At 39.1% G+C, this 17,759-nt stretch overlaps 1 protein-coding gene across 6 annotated transcripts in view; it reads right to left on the bottom strand.

Moving 5' to 3' along the window:
* Positions 1-17,759, bottom strand: part of agtpbp1 (ATP/GTP binding carboxypeptidase 1) — a 330,136-nt gene that overhangs the window by 163,247 nt on the left and 149,130 nt on the right. For all 6 annotated transcript variants that reach the window (XM_043713129.2, XM_043713120.2, XM_087997543.1 and 3 more), the window contains 3 exons: positions 14,703-14,849; positions 6,716-6,847; positions 6,171-6,264 (listed from right to left, as the gene is read on the bottom strand). In XM_043713129.2, coding sequence (XP_043569064.1) covers positions 6,171-6,264; positions 6,716-6,847; positions 14,703-14,849 — 373 coding nt within the window. The remainder of the gene's footprint in view (positions 1-6,170; positions 6,265-6,715; positions 6,848-14,702; positions 14,850-17,759) is intronic.

The following is a 17,759-nucleotide window of genomic DNA, read 5'->3' as shown; positions in this document are numbered from 1 at the left end:
GAAGAAAATTGCACATTACTCACGCAAAGCAGACTGACGAGCAAGAAATGAGGTTTATGCCAGGCTTTTTGAGCAAGGGTCTATAGATAATGAGGTAGCACAAAAAGGTTTTCTGCTTGAATAAATCCAGACCCCAACACTTAAGGTAGAAATTTAAAAACCTTTGGTAAAAGTCTAAACAGAGTTATGTTGAATTTGAGCATGTAAAGCAAAGTATGTTTGACTGCTGGATAAGGGGATTAAAGATACTACATTTGAGATCCTTAGGGAAATAATTCTCTTGACAGAATTTAAAAATCCACTACTTCCAATCATGAGAACCGGGGTTACAAAACAAGGCAGGCAACTGATGATTACCAGTTTCAAACTCTTTTTTTCCAATCATCTTCACGTAAGCCAAGAAGAATAGAAGTAAGGCAAATGAGAGGGAGGAAAATAGCCAAGGACAAGGACAGACAGTTTGGAATGCCCTGGGATCTCAAGCTCAGATCAGGAAGAAAAGGTGCCGAGAGTGGTCAACATGTCAGAGAGCCTAAATGTTTACATAGCCCACTTCTGTGGGCTTCGGGGTAAAGCAACAGGATTAATCATCGTGAGGGAGGTAGACAAGTTATCCAACAACTGCAGGGAAATCTTGCCAAAAAGAAAAATAACTCTTTATCTCGTAAATGAGGCATGTAAATCAACAACTCACTTTGGAATACAAGAGCCACAGGAAGTCTTTTGCCGTGCAAAATGTGTGACAATTCCACCAGTGAGCATGGAAGGCCAGGGTTTTAGTTAACGGCAGCGTGTAAACCTACTCTTTCTGTTTGGGTATACCTGGAGTTTGGCCTATTATCTAGTTTTGTAACTGTAGAGGTTACCCATAGTTTACTTGTAGATGGAATTGACTTACTTCTGATGCATGATTTGGCCACAGTAAAAGTAGTAGCTTTTACAATAGCCATGGAATGTCTAAATGAAGTCAAGGAGACAGACCATTTGCTGATAACTTTCCAGGAAATTTCCCTTCCTGTGCAGTGTTCCATGTAATGGTTCAACAAGTTCCACTGGTGGAGGTCAATCTGGCATTACAGACAGCTATCCAGACATTTTCTGGGCGATCTGGAAAACCTGAAGGAAATGTTCAGTCAGGCTTCTCAGATCAGGACTTAATAAGCCAATGTAGTACAATGGGCTCAAAGCAAGGGTGAAGCAGGACAAATTCAAGCATGTTACTTCATTAGAAACAGGATTCAAGTCATAGAGCTGTACAGCATGGAAACAGATCTTTCAGTTCAACTCATCCATGCTGACAAGGTATCTTAAATAAATCTAGTCCCATTTACTAGCATTTGGCCCATATCCCTCTAAACCTTTCCTACGCATATACCAATCTAAATGCCTTTTAAATGTTACCAGCCTCCTCCACTCCCTCTCACAGCTCATTCCATACATGTCCCACCCTTTGCGTGAAGAAGTTGTCCCTTAGGTACCTTTTAAACCTTTTGCCTCTCACCTTAAATATTTGCCTTCTAATTTTGGACTCTGCTACCCTGGGGAAAAGACCCTGTCTATTTACCCTACATATGCACCTCATGATTTTATAAACTTCTATAAGGTCACCACTAAAGCTTCAACGTTCCAGGTAAAATAGCCCCAGCCTCTTCAGCCTTTTGCTGTGAAAGTGGAGAGCTCCACATGGACCTGCTGACAAACAGTGGACAGTAGTTCACTAAATAGTGGTGTTATGCAAATATTGTCAGGAGATGCTTAGGATAGCCTGTGAGTTTCCTATGGCAAGGCCTGTAGGATCAGATGACTCAAGCATATTACTAGCCAAGACTTCACAAAGGCATAGTGCAGTTGCATAAAATTGGCCAGATTGGGAAAAATCACAGCCTGAAATCCAATTGCCACCTCTAATTCCCAAACCAGTTTTTATGGAGCCATTTAATAGGGTGCTGGCAGACTGCCTTCAACCAAAAATAAAAACGGGACAACTGTATATCATTACCATTTGAGGTATAGTTACTTGGTTCCCCAGAGGCCATATTCTTGAGAACAATTTCTGCCAAGATACAGGTAGAGAAGTTAACCCAGTTTTTCTCTGGATCTGGATAAATGATGTAGATCCAATCGGATAAGGTTCCAACATTATGTCAACAATGTTTTAAGAAGTTATGAAGGGTCTGGGTGTAAAATAATTAAAGTCATTTGTACAATATTGAAGGACAGAAGGGGTTTAGGGCAATCCCATCAAATCTTGAAAACGAGGATCAGAATATACTGTCACATACATGCCCATGACTGGGAGAAAAACTGGAATTTCTTTTGTTTGCTATCTGGTTTCACCAAACGAGCACACTGGTTTTAGTCCTTTTGAATTAATTTATGGACATGAGATGAGAAGTCATGTGAAGCTAATAAAAAGAAAGTTTTAAGAACAGAGAAACAAATATTTTGCATAGATTATATAGCCATGTTCTGGGACTGACTCAAGAACTTTTCCAAGTTCCACAACCATGAGGAAATGGGCTAACAACTACATCAATACCCAAACATTTCAACCAAGGAATAATATGCTAGTACTGTAGGCTTTACAATGTTAACCACTAAAAACTCAAAACAGTGGTCTATTAAAGGGAAATCAAAACAACTGACAACGTTAATTAAAAACAAAGACTAAAAGGGAAGTTAAGGTTTCTGGGGATATGCTGGCATAGTGCTAATGGCACTGGACTGATAATCCTCAACCTAAGCTAATGTTCCAGGAAATGGGCTAACAACTACATCAATACCCAAACATTTCAACCAAGGAATAATATGCTAGTACTGTAGGCTTTACAATGTTAACCACTAAAAACTCAAAACAGTGGTCTATTAAGGGAAATCAAAACAACTGACAACGTTAATTAAAAACAAAGAAATGCGGATGCTGAAGATTTAAAACAAAACCAGTATTCTGAAGATGGGTCACTGGACTTGAAATGTTAACTCTGCTTTCTCTCCACAGATACTGCTAGACCTGCTGAGTTTCTCCAGCAATTTCTGTTTTTGACAAAGTAAATTATTTGACTGATGCCCCAGAATGCCAGAAAGAGAATCAGCTATGTTACCTCCAATATGACGAATTAACATCCTGTCAGAAGAATGAGCCACAGATGGGTAGTAAGGACAGTACCGGATAAAAAGAGAAAGTAGGATAAAGCAGGAGGGAGGTCCGGACAACTCCAAAACAGTGCCACTTACCATCTTATTACCTAACATGGAACAATTAGGGAGGTGAGACACCATGATTTTATATTCAGAGGCAGGGCAATGAGGAGACCCATTAAGACTAATCGTAGAATTTAAGACAGTTTGTAAAGACAAACCAGATAGGCAACCTTGGCAATACGTCATGTGGATGTGTGAGAATCCTCTACTATGGAATATTCTCAACATTTTCGAGAGACACAGGCTCAAGTGAAAGCAAAAATCCAACACATATTGGAAAAATGCCTCATTCAACCCACTCAAGGCAGCTGGATTCCTCAGTACTGTTAATGCCTTACTGTCACGATTAAAGATTTGGTTGAACAAAAAAGGTTAATATAGCAACAAAGCCAAGTTCCAACGCAATTCCACATTTAGAAGATTGTACTTACAGCATTGGCAGAGCCAGACTTCTAACCAAAGTAGACTTATTTTCAAAAGATACTGGCTGGTTCCTTAAACATCTGGGAATGACCTTTGTCAAACCAAACAATCTTTTCTGATGCCAAATAATATCGCTTGGGCTAAAAAAAATCTGCTTTCTAGAGATTAATGAAGTAACAGCATGTATTCCCAAGTTGAGTTTCCTCTGATAATGTGCTGTTATACAGTGGCATGTGGATGAATCACTTGGAACAATTAAAAGCTCTGTTTATAAAATTACAGTTAGCTGTTTCAGTAACAAACCTTACCAAAAATGAGTCTGCAGAAATACATGTAATTTCTCTAGACATATAGTAAGGCAAGGACAAGTGCAATCACGAAGAGCAAAAGTACAATCATTAGAGGAGTTCCCTGCCCAAGACTAAAAGGGAAGTTATAAGGTTTCTGGGGATATGCTGGCATAGTGCTAATGGCACTGGACTGGTAATCCTCAACCCACGCTAATGTTCCAGGAAAATGGATTTCAATCCCACAATGGCAGATGGTAAAATTTGATTTCAAGAAGAAAAACTGGAAATAAAAACTTAAAAACAGGTGGCTACTTCACAATGTTCATCATGGAGAGTAGTTGAATGGCACTTAAAAGATAAGTTCAGATGGTGAAGGAACCAACTAGAAAGCCATATACATCTGGCTGAGACAATTTCAAGCCACACACTATCCTGATTATTTCACTGTCACTGGGTCAAAATCCTGCAACTTCCTTTCTAACAGTGCTACATCAAGATGTCCCTTCATAACAAGGACTGCAGCGATTCAAGATGGTAACACACTACCACCTTCACCAGGGCAATTATGCATTAATGCTGGTCCAGCCAGTGAATCCCATGAATGGAGGAAAAGAAATATAACCATTCTATTGATGAATTTACCAGAAAAGAAAATCAGAGTGGTCCAGGGTGGAGAAAATAATCTTTTAAAAGCTTGAAAAAAATTTGATGTACATGCCCACAATAGATACAAGGATAAGTGTATATTGGTCATAACACCTAAGTCTTTATGGAAAAAAAAACTAAAAATCAGATTGCTAATCTATTTCAATGGAATTTACTACTTGTACTGTAATTTAAAATTTTTCCATTTTGCAGGGGAAGCATATTTAAATGCTGCTGTTTTGTCTATATTTTGATTTCCATACTTCAATCTGTTCATTAACCAGCTTTGCAACTTGGCTGAATAAATCTTCTTTTCTAAAAATCAATAAGCTTGCTGTTTATTAAAGATACCGAGTTAATTAATCTTCTTATTGTGAATGCAATATAGAGAAAGTATACATCTGGCCAGGTCATTAACTGGGCAAATCATTTAAATAAATGCTGTGACCAGTGCAGCAGTAGGAGTAGAGAGAAACAGTGCAATCCTCGAACCTCAGTTACAGAGTCAGAGATATACAACATAGCAACAGACCCTTCGGTCCAACTTGCCATGCCAATCAGATATTCTAAATACGTCTAGTCACATTTTCCAGCATTTGGTCCATATCCCTCTCAACCCTTCTCATTAACTTTAAAGGCATCTGTGGAAGTGTAAATGTTGCAATTCTACCACCCTCTGCAACTTCCTCTGGCAGTTCATTCCATATACGCACTACTCTCTGCATAAAAACGATTTCCCTTGGATCCCTTTTAAATCTTTCCCCTGACCTCAAACTTATGTTCTTTAGTTTTGGACTCCCCCACCCTGGGGAAAAGACCTTGTCTATTTACCCCATCCATGCCCCTCATGGTTTTATTCTATTATTGTTAAAAAGAGTGGTACATGAATTCAGTAGAGCACTGATTAATGCATCAGCTTAAATTCACTTTTGAGATGCAATGTTCTGCAGAAAACATCAGATTGCAGAATGAACCTAAATTATACCATTTATGACACCCACTTCAGCACATCAGTGAACCATTAACACACTTTCAGTTGTCAAATAGCCAATGAACATGCAGGCAAAATATCTTTCTGCCAAACAAATTCCGTAATAGTTGCATCAAATATCTAATGTCACAGAATAATGAAAGATGCATTTTTAAAATAGTTGCATTGAAGTATGGGCTACATGTGCAAATGGATTTAGGCAGTCCTTCTTGAACAGTAACTTAATTCCATATGTGTCAGAGAGCAGGGAACCCCTGGAGTGTTCAAGGAAAATTGCCTATGCTTTGGTATCTTCATATTTAATTTATTGTAACAACATTTTACTTTCTGAAACTGGTCACTAATTTTGAAGAATATATTTACTTGGATCCTAAATCTCTTTGCTTTTCTATATTGCTGGATTCTTGCAATTTTAAAAAGGCACCGATACATCTTTTTTTGGGCCTAAATTCAAAGATTAATACTTTTTCAATGCATCCCCAGCATGACAGAGAAAATCTTCATCTAAAATCAACAAAAGAGTGCTTTTAAAATCTATTAAAGAAAACAAAACAAATATGGCACATTAAACATTACTTCTTGATTTATTCATGCTTTCCATCGATTCTTATACTACTTACTTTATAAGACTTGTGTTCTTCCTGTTAAAAGGACCAATAATCTTGAACATAAGTTCCACAACACCATTTTTACCCAAGGACACAGCATTGACAGCTAAAAAAAATGTGGAAAATTAAATTGAACATAGTATAGCCATTAAAACCAAAATAAATTCTAGCGAATTTAAAAAATCAAATAAGTATGATTAACTTACAAGGCATTTTAATGGATTTTGGAATAAATATAAATAGTTTCTAATCAATTTTGACTGTACTACATTGAAGCTAAGATGCTTTCACATTTATGACTGCATTTAATCTGAGCCACGTCTGAATATAAATCGCAATGGGCAAATATTGTGATAGCCCATTACCTTATCCAATCCAATGAAATATACCAATTTTCAACATTTTTAGCAGATACTTATCCCCCTTTCCTTGATATGTCCATATCATTTTCGAAAGATATAGGTAATTTGTGGCATTCAGTCAGTCCATGAAAAGTTCAGAGACATGAATGTTGTTTGAATATGCAGCTACAACAATACTTTCCATACGTTACTTACAGTTACTGGAATAAACCCGCAGCAGTTGCAGACAAGGTAAAATCAGCTTGGAGTTTTGGAGGTTTTGTTTCACTAAACTTAGAGTTATGCCCAAAGCTCCATTAATCCTGGCTTTGACTCCAAACTTTTTGTCTATTCGAAGAAACAAAGAGAAACAATAGCATACCAAGGATTTAAGTAAATTTCACATCTCCTTTTAAAGATTAACAGAAAATAGGATTTCGAACTGATCTTTTAACTAAGTGCCAAGTAGTGCTGTGACATATTAATCATTCCAATGCATGAGACTTTCTTTGAATTAAGGTTTCAGATGTCAGAGAACAATATCATTTATTAGACTTTATAACCTGATACTTATAACAGGTAAGAATTACATGGAATAAAGTCCCTTACGTGATTACATAGAAGTTTCACCAGTCTATGCTGGCACTTAAGCATCAATAAATCCTCAGCCATTTTTCCTCTAATTCTATCAGCGAAACTCTCTACTCACATCTCCCAATCTATCTAATTTGTCTTAAATTATCAATATTATTTGTCCCAGCAACTCTCTGATAATGAGTTTTATATTCTCACTGTTATCTGGGTAAAAAATTCTTCTAAATTGTGCAGCTGATTTCCTGTTGTATTACAGAGAGCTTCCAGTTTGCCCATGCTGTCCCTTAAGTAGAAGAAAACATGTTTAAAAGCCCAGGTTCTAATCATATTTGGAACTTCCAGTCCTCTCAGTCCTGGGTCTTGGATCACCATGGAAACAGAAATCCAGCACAGAAAAAAAAATTGTGCTAATTCTAAAGCAGGTTCCAGCCCCTACGCTGGACTATACTTGCTGCACCTGTTTCTGGAGTACTACTAGGAGACTTGGGACATGTAAAAGGATCAGGTGAAAAACATGTGAGAATGAAGGAGCCATGCCTTTTACCAAAAGGGCAACCATGAGTAACAACAGTTGTTATTTGTAAACGGATGCATAAAAACTGTAATGTATCATGTTTCATCAAAGCTAAGTAAATTCATAACTATCACTAGTGGCTTTGAAACATTACAGATACATTCATCAGGATTTGAAATTTCTTACAAATAGTACTCTGTGTAACCAAGGTTCAATATACGTTTAACATAACTTCCTAAATTTTTATTTATGAAGGGATTAAACTAAACACTCATGTTTAATTCCCTTGTAGTCTATCTGGCTATATTTATTGATTTGTGACAAAAACAGAAATTACTGGAAAGGCTCAGCAACTACTGCATTGTCATCAAAAACCTATTTGGTTGACTAACGCTCTTCAAGAAAGGTAATTGGCTATTATCATCTGGTCTGGCCTTGGTCAGCCATGCCTCATAATACTCACATCTCTGAGTTAGAAGATTTTACATCCAAGTCCCATTCTAGACACTGCAGTACAAAAGATCTAGACTAACAGTCCTTTGGGTTAATTATTCAATGAGATCCCTTGTACTTTTTGAGGGTGGTCAAAGAGAATTTTCTTTGATCTAAAGTTTTTCTCCTCCCTTTTATTACTGTCCCAGGAAAATAGGTAGCTACATTTGAATGTGCAGGGGTAGTGGGTGGTCAACGGAGAGCAGGAAGTACAGGTTTTATAGTGAATGGAGGCCACACCTTGCCAGGACAGAAAAAGTTTGATTGACAAAATTTATATTTTCTTGTCCATTCTTGTATGATTTTATGTGTGTTCTTTTCTAAAGGAATTTATTCCCTTAGGTATACAGGTATCAGATTATTTGTGACAGTGCATACTGAAAAAAGATTGAATTATGGAAGCTTCATATAGTAGTGTACCTGCCAACCATCTTCAATAAGACAGAACAGAACCACATACAGAAAGAGAACAGTACTGCAAAACAAAATGACTAAGCTAACAAATAGCAGAGAAGACAACACGACAGACACCTGGGTTAGAAACATTTCCAACAGAAAGCTTACAGACACAGAAAAAGTTGTACTAGCCAAAGGAATCAACTACAACCACAGGGACGCAAAAACAACAGACTCCCGAGCTACACTGGAATATACGCTCAGAACTAATGGACTAATCGAAGAGACACAGCAAACAGTCAGACAAACTACTGTACCCTTTCTAACAAGGAAAAGACAAACAAACAACCTCAACACCAAAGAGAGAGAAGCCCTAAAAACACTCAAAAATGACAAGAACAAAATCATAGTACCAACAGACAAGGGCAGAATGCTAGTTATCATGGACAAACCGAATATATTCAGAAAGCAGGGAAACTACTTCAGATACTGACACCTACCTACAGAGGGAGTGTGACCTCACACCACAGCTAACCAACAGAATGAACAATACACTACGGAACATTCAAAAAAATAGACTAATAACCAGGATTGACTGATAAAAGGATGAAACCAGAAAGTAACAACACCCCAAGATTTTATGGATTACCCAAAGTACACAAACTAGACATACTTAGACCCTTTGTGGCACACCCAGAAATGCCATTGCAAAATAACTCCAATAAAAACTAAAAACATTTTATTAGGGGATCCAAACACTCCATACAATTATCACAAGAATTCCTAGACAACATCAAGAACATTATCATAGACAAGGATGAAGCAATGGTCTTATTTGATGCTATGGCACTGTTCACTTCAATTGACAAAACTCTAGCCAGAGAGACAATAGCCAACCTTCTGGACAAGCAGAACAGACAGCACGCCGGGGAACCTATCAACAAGGACTGCATACTCAAACTACTAGACCTGTGCATGACGACACACTTCACATTCAACAACTAAATATATGAATAGATCAATGGAACACCAATGGGCTCACCCATCTCTGGGCTCATAGCAGAAGCAGTAATGCAAAGATTGGAACAAACAGCCCTACCACAAATCCAGCCCAAATTCAGATATGTCAATGACACTTTTGTTATCATTAAGAGAACAGAAATCGAGAACACATACCTGATGATCAACACTGTTCTCATAGGGATTAGATTTATGAGAGAGAAGGAAACCAACAATCAACTCCCATTCCTGGATGTGATGGTACAAAGAACACAAAACTGAGTGTGCCACGAAAGTGTACAAAAAAGCCACATACACCGACCAGGTCCTGAATTACAACAGCAACTACCCAAACATACACAAGAGAAACTGCATTAGGACCCTGCTAAAAAGGGCTACAACACACTGCAGCACTCCCAACCTACAAAGGGAAGAAGACGACCTCTACGGAGTATTCGCCAAGAACAGATATCTCCGCAACTTCATCCGCAGATGCCTAACAGACAAACAACGCGACTTGGACATGCCATGACCTAACTCACTAGCCAGAGTTCTCCGACCACTCGGCTTCATGACAACCAATGAACCGACAGCCACACTCAGACAACAACTCACCAGGAGAAAAAAACCTTATATCATCATGTGCAAGACTAACATAATTTACAGGATTCCATGCAAAGACTGCACAAAACACTATATAGGGCAAACAGGCAGATAATTAGCAGTCCGCATCCACAAACGCCAACTAGCCACTAAATGTCACGACCCGGCTGTCCCTAGTAGCCATACACACAGATGACGAGTGCCACAGAACGATCATATGACAAGCTAAATACAGGACAGCCAGAAGGTTTCTAGAAGCATGGCACTCAGCCACACACTCCATCATCAGCACATTGACCTAGACCAAATATACCGGCCAGTACAACGAACAACTGGAACCGGTAACCAGAAGCAGCAGAAATGGAACGAAATAAATTCCAGAAGACACAGCACAGCAGCACTTCACAGGAGGCTCCAAAGGACTGAAGATGTTACCTAGATGGGGGATGAAATGTCAGCAAATTAACTTCCAGCTTGGCGAACATACCCACAACCACAATAACTAGTACCTGTGCTACAAATCATTACACAAACCTTGCCCATCTTCAGTATAAACATAGCAAAAGTCACTGGATATCAGGAAGCAGTAAGAATCCTAACTAATCTTTCTTTGCTAATCAAGATATGATAAGGACAAATATAAATCCAATCAACCAAGATATAGAACATAATAAGGAGTGAACATAAGGCCTTCGAGTTCTTTTTTGTTCAACTACTAGTCACTTTCAAAAGCTAAGTCATATAAGGCCTGGCAATACATGTTAATTCAATTATGTCTTATTTGTTAATCTCCTTTAATCCTGCTATTTGCACACATAATTTATGATATCAATAAGCAGACCATATCATCCACTGACATCATGTATAAAGATGACATAATTGAAAGTGATTCAAATTGCAAAATCAATATTAAATTTTCTACGACATCATATTTCACTGAATTATTAAACTGTGCTATAGACATGCTGACCTGAATATAAGAAATTCAACATACGATTTGTATTTTAATGATTGTTTGCAAATTCTTCGGAAAATATGTTGAATAATTAGAACTGAAATGCATGATTAAAATTTTATCAGCTTCATGAAACAGGGAATACATTTTGTGATGGCCCATTAGAATTTCTATGATAAAATATTTTTTGTGAGATGGAGTCACTTTAAAAACAAGCGTTTGATTTCTGGGAACAGAAACGCTATGCTCCAGTAAACAATCATGGAACCCGAATGCCTGGGAGATGACTATTAGAGGAAAAAAAACATTAAAAAGTCAACCACAGGGTGAAAGCAAAGTATTAATGGATGCTGGAAATCTGAAATAAAAAGCAAAGTGCTGGGGTAACTCAGCAGATCTGGCAGATCTCAAGAGAGAAAGTTTATATTTCAAGTCCAATGTGACTCTTCTTTGGTACTGAAGAAGATTCTTTCTTGTTAACTGACGAACTCTATTATCGGTGAATTAAATTTCTGTTATAGGAGCTAAGGAGAGAGAAAGAGTTTCAGAGATTCCACAGTTAAAAATTATCAGAATAAGGAGAGTTCCAATGAGCAGTTGCTACACTCACAATACCATAGACACCTATGTTGAACTGAAATAAAAACAGAAAGTGCTTGAGAAACTCTGAAGAAGTCACATTGTACACAAAATATTTTTCTCTCCTCAGATGCTCCTGGACCAGACGAACCTTTCCAGCAAATTATGTTTCACTTTAGATTTCCAGTATCTGCAGTACTTAGCTTTTATGTTGAACAGAGAGTTGGCAACCTTAGGGCACGTGGAGAAGTGAAGGGATAACCTTGCAGGGCATAAACAGGTGACACAAGAAATCTTAGCCTGCATATAAATCACTGACACAGTACCGAAGCCAAGATTTATATCTACTACAGTTTGATAAGTGTTAAACATGGCCCTTCCATCAAAGGGATTCAATGATGGTTCTGATTGGGGATAGGAGTGGTCAGCTAAAATCCATCTTGTCTTTGCGGGTGGCCCCAGCCACTCTCTCCTCCCACATCCCAACATTGCTTACTCCTGGCCTAGACAGCTTTGTGATACCTTAACTCTTGCAACTGTTCTTCCTCCAGAAGCCATGGCCTCTTTTGTTTGGCACTGCTGAGCACAAGAACTGCTGGCCTCTGATTGATCGGCAGCACTCAGTGAGCAAAAGCTCTACCCTCAGTGTCTTGATTCCAAAGGAAGGCCTACCAGTGGCTTCACCATCGCCTGGCTGGTTTGTCATTCAGGCCTTTCCTTAAAGAGGCAAACAGATCCCCTACCAGTCCTCCAGCTGGCAGTTCCAGACATTATTTCAGATTTTATTAATATCAGGTTTCCACAAGTGTCAAGTATTTAGACAAAGATTTTACAATTTGGAGAGACTGTACTCAGTAGTCACAATCATTTGTGCTAAAGAGTCTTCCTTGCAATCTTCCTTTCTGCTAGCTTGCCATTTCAGAGTGCATTAAGAGTCAATTTAACTGCATGTCAGCTTGGCAGTATTATTAGAACTCAGTTCTCAGGAATGAAAAATTAAACTTGTGATGTTTGGAAGGAGTAGTGCTGCAAATGTGATGCTTCTCATTAAACTAAAGCCTGCCAGTTCAGCCTAGCATTATTCAAAAAGCAGAAGAGCTGCCTTTATGCCCTGGCCTCTGAAATGGATAAACTGGTCATTTGCTTATTGCTGTTTGTGCAATCATGCTATGAGCAAATTAGCTACTCCATTTGCTTATATACGAACAATGATTACAACCAATACAACCAATTCATTCAACACTAAATCATGCTGAAAATGTGCAAAGTGCTAGATAAATACAATTACTTTCATTTCATGTAGCATTTTTTAAGATTTGTGCTGCTTTCACACTGAGTAGATTTGATAGATTCTTTTCCTGAAAAGACCTAGTAAATAAGTTGGCTTTTCCTGACAGTCGGGCAGCTTTCATGGTCATTCGTTCTGGTGCAAGCTCACAAAGAGGTTTATTTGGTACAGAATATTTGTATACAATTTAACAACTTGTTATGGTGTGAATTTCATCCATGACTTCCAAGTTACCACCATTCCTTTACCAAGAACACAGGGGTAAATGTTTATCTTAACCATTTGTTGTCCAGCTGAGCCTGATTACATTCTGTTAAAATCAATTGAATAAAATTGTTTATGGTTTTACTAGATTAATGGCTATTGGATGAAGACAAGATTTTATCCTGCAGCTACCAAACCAAATTGAAGAGAAGCCATGAAGGTTTGGCAATGGTGTCAAATTAAATACAGCTACATGGCACAGTATGAACCAAATGGAACTAAAACCATAGGCAATTGTGGTTTGGAAAATATTTTCTGATGCTAAGGCATAGAGTCAGAGATATACAGCACGGAAATGAATGGCTGAGGGTCCTGTCATTGTATTCATTAGAGTTTAGAAGGTTGAGAGGAGATCTAATAGAAACTTAGAAGATAATGCATGGCTTAGAAAGGGTGGACGCTGGGGAGTTGTTTCCTTTAGGCAGGGAGACGAGGACCCGTGGGCACAGCCTTAGAATTAGAGGGGGTCAATCTAGAATACAAATGAGGAGAAATTTCTTCAGCCAGAGAGAGGTGGGCCTGTAGAGTTCATTGCCACGGAGCACAGTGGAGGCCAGGACATTAAATGTCTTCAAGGTGGAGATTGATAAATTCTTGATCTCACAAGAAATTAAGGGCTACAAGGAGAGTGCAGGTAAGTGGAGTTGAAATGCCCATCAGCCATGATTGAATGGCAGACTGGACTCGATGGGCCTCACTTCCACTCCTATGTCTTATGGAAATGGACCTTTTGATCCAACTTGTCCATGCCAATCAGAAATCCTAAATAAATCTAGCCACATTTGCGAGCATTTGGTCCATATTCCTTTAAATCCTTCCTATTCATAACTCATCCATATGCCTTTTAAATGTTGCAATTGTACAAGCCTCCACCACTTCCTCTGGCAGCTCATTCCATACATGCACTACCAACTACGTGAAGAAGTTGCCCCTTAGGTCCCTTTTAAATCTTTCCCCTCTCACCTTAAACCTATGCTGTTTAGTTTTGGACTCCCCCACCCCGGGGAAAAGACCTTGTCTATTTACCCCATCCATGCCCCTCATGGTTTTATTCTATTATTGTTAAACAGAGTGGTACATGAATTCAGCAGAGCTGATTAATGCATCAGCTTAATTTCACACTTCTGAGGTGCAATGTTCTGCAGAAAACATGACTTGGAACCAGTTCCCAGGTTTCAAATTACATCAGACTGCAGAATGAACCTAAATAATACCATCCATTTCAGCACATCAGTGAACCATTAACACACTTTCAGTTGTCTAACAACCAATGAACATGCAGCCAAAATATTATTCTGCCAAGCAAGTTCTGTAATAGTAGCATCAAATATCTAATGTCACAGTGAAATGTAAGGTGCGATTTTAAAATAGTGGCATATGGGTATTGTAAATGGATTTAGGCAGAACAATAACCTAATCCAGTATGTGTCAGAGAGCAGGGAACCCCTGGAGTGTTCATGGAAAATTACCTATGCTTGGGTATCTTCACATATAATTTAATGTAAAAAGAACAGATCACCTTTTGGTCCAATCTTCGCAAGAATAGAATGCAACTGTATCATAACTTCTTCATTTGGAGGAGAATCTTTACTGGCACTAAACAGCAACTGAAGTAGAATCTGGCTTCCTCCTTTGGAAACCAAAACACCACACCTGCGTCCTCCTCCTAGAAGAAAAATCAGAGTTTGTTTTCATTTTGTATAATTCAACATATTTGCAAATATACCACTGTGGCAATGTCTTTTTGTGTACCAAGTGAAACTGGTTCTTGAATCATTGGTCTAGATTGTTTAAAAATTCCTTTCCACAGAATGAAAATTGCCAATAATATTGCACAGAAATCACAAGAGGCCTAATATATCACTATAATATTTAAAATATGGAGTATTCTAGAAATAAGCATCTTGGAGGTTTAATTCTGATTTTTGTCACCAATAAGTTAAATGTTCATCAACAATACAACAATATTCACTTCAATTATCCAATTATCTAGCACTCCAGAACATTTACAATTTACAAATAGTAAACAGAATTTACATTTTGTGAAAGAAAACAGTGATCTAAATGAAATAAATTTTCTTAGAATAACACTCAAATGAGCAGTGTACTATAATGGAGCTTGAAACTGGAGATCAGCTCAAATCTGCCAAAAACATGGCAATGTTGTGTAATGCAGTCATATCTGTATAGTAGGGTCTTGGTAAACATGCAAAAATTGGGGCTTGTTATGAACTTGGATATCCAACTAACTGGAATAAGAAGTTACCTTGAGGTACTTATGCAACAGATATAAATAACTACAGCTTACACCTTGTGGGCTTCTTCTCTGTAAGGTAGGAACATAGGGCTGAATCTTACATTTTCCTGGCTAAGTCCAGATGTGTCAAGCCTTTTGAATGGATTTCCACAGTGTGGCCAAGCAAGACTATTTTGTTCTCACTTGTCTCACCAAATTCACCTCATTAATTTCCTACCTTGCCCCTATGTGTCTATCATAGCTAATTCTGGCCTCCTTTTGCCATGCACCACTCCCATAACAACTTGTCACTCAGAAAATATCCAAAACATTGGCATCCCCTGCATCCATGCCAACTTTGAAAGGCCATCATGCACCCGGACAAGCATTGACAATTCAGCATTGCCCTTCACTGGCAACATCAAAACACAGCAACCACAGCATATATCCAGCATGTTAACACTGTCTCGCATATATAACCCCATTCTTTCAATCCAGTTGCTGTTTAACCATTACACCACACATTTTCCATGTCCTAGTTACATTCCTCCAAACACTAAGTCAGCAATACCAGTTCCCCAAAACTCACTGGAGACCTGCATCTTCCCATTGTCCATCAGGGGAACATCACTCAAGAAAACAATCTGATAATTCCAAACATTAGCTTTTATGGATTTACATAAAAGCCAACACAAATAAACCTAGTAGAGACTTCAGTACCCACAACAATGCAAACCAGATTTCAGCATCATGGCCAATTTTAGACTATTTTAGAGTCCATGATATCTGCTACATTTAGCTCTTATTCAAAAGAACTGAGTGACACAAGGTTCTGTCTGGCTTGGAGCATCTATTGCAGCTAAGCTCAATCATGAACAAGGAGAGTTTCCCACTGTCTTTGTCCTCCTCCTCAGGAGGGCTCTTATTGCTTAGTTTCTCATCATGAAGCATGCTGGCTCATTGCCTACTGCAATTACACAGCACACTAGGATGATGCACAACACTCTATCTAGACTCTACAGGGGACCCCTGGTCCAAGCAGCAGAACCGCAGCTTTAGCAGGCCTTTATGGCCTGTTTCCATACTGTAGAGATTCTCATCAGTCAGGGGAAACGTACAGTAATCGGGTAAGGGAATGGGTCTGGATGGGATACACTTCGGAGGGTCAGTGTGGACTTGTTGGCTTGTTTCTACACTGTAGGGATTCTCATCAGAATCACAGGATAAAATCCCTACAATGTGGAAACAGGCCACTTGGCCCAACAAGTCCACCCAGACCCATTCCCCTACCCCAATTACTTGACATTTTCCCTGAAAAATGCACCTAACCTACACATCCGGAATTTATGGGCAATTTAGTATGACCAATTCACCTCATCTGCACATCTTTGGACTGTGGGAGGAAAGCGAGACACCTGGAGGAAAGCCACGCAGACACAGGGAGAATGTGCAAACTCCACACAGACAGTCGCCCAAGGCTGGAATCAAACCTGGGTCCCTAGGGTTGTGATGCAACAGTGCTAATTATTAGGCCACCATGCCATCATCCTTTGATCCACCACAGCCCTGGATGAGGGGGGCAAGGGTACCATTCTATTTGTGTTCTGCATCAGTCAAGGGATATTCTATAGTACCATGGCACATGGTCACAGTGGGTAGCCCTCAACCCCCAGTAACCAGCCTTGTAAGGCACCTAAAATGCACCAAGTACATAAGAGTGCTCAAGATGTAGGAGTCTTTGCATCTGCCAGAGTTTTGGCACAGACCTCGAGGAAGTGGTTACATAGATCACCTGAACATCAATCAATTGGAATCCCTACCTGTTGATGAATTCTGAGTTTTGTGATATGGCCCTCTTGGTGTCATGTGGGCAGTCAAAGGCACCCTGCACCTAAAAGAACCCAGCTATGTTCCTGAATCCTACAGCCTGGGCTAAAGCACTGACCTTGTCCTGGAGGATCAAAATGAACTTGTGAGATCTTGAACAGATGGCCTTGGTCACTGGCTTGATGCATTTGTGGGTACATGACTGACAGATAGGATTACAGTGGTGCTGGTAAAGTAGGAATGGTGACGGGCTCCTGCCCAAAACATCAATTTTTCTGCTCCTTGGATGCTGCCTGACCTGCTGTGCTTTTCCAGCACCACTCTAATCTTGACTCTGATCTCCAGCATCTGCAGTCCTCACTTTCGCCTACATGACTGAGAGATCCTAAACAGGTCCCCATCATTCAACATGCGCACTAACTTGGTGAAGGTGCCACACCAGCTGAGTAACCAATTAATGTCTACAAAAAGGGAATGATACAGCCCTTCCTAACCCACACCAACAACAAGAAG

The sequence above is a fragment of the Chiloscyllium plagiosum genome, unplaced genomic scaffold (genome assembly GCF_037043375.1).
Source record: "Chiloscyllium plagiosum isolate Xiang-an unplaced genomic scaffold, Cpla_swu_hap1 HiC_scaffold_2, whole genome shotgun sequence".
NCBI classification, from domain to species: domain Eukaryota; kingdom Metazoa; phylum Chordata; class Chondrichthyes; order Orectolobiformes; family Hemiscylliidae; genus Chiloscyllium; species Chiloscyllium plagiosum.
The sequence above is the reverse complement of the archived record's forward strand: the minus strand, read 5'-3'. Positions and strand labels throughout refer to the sequence as shown.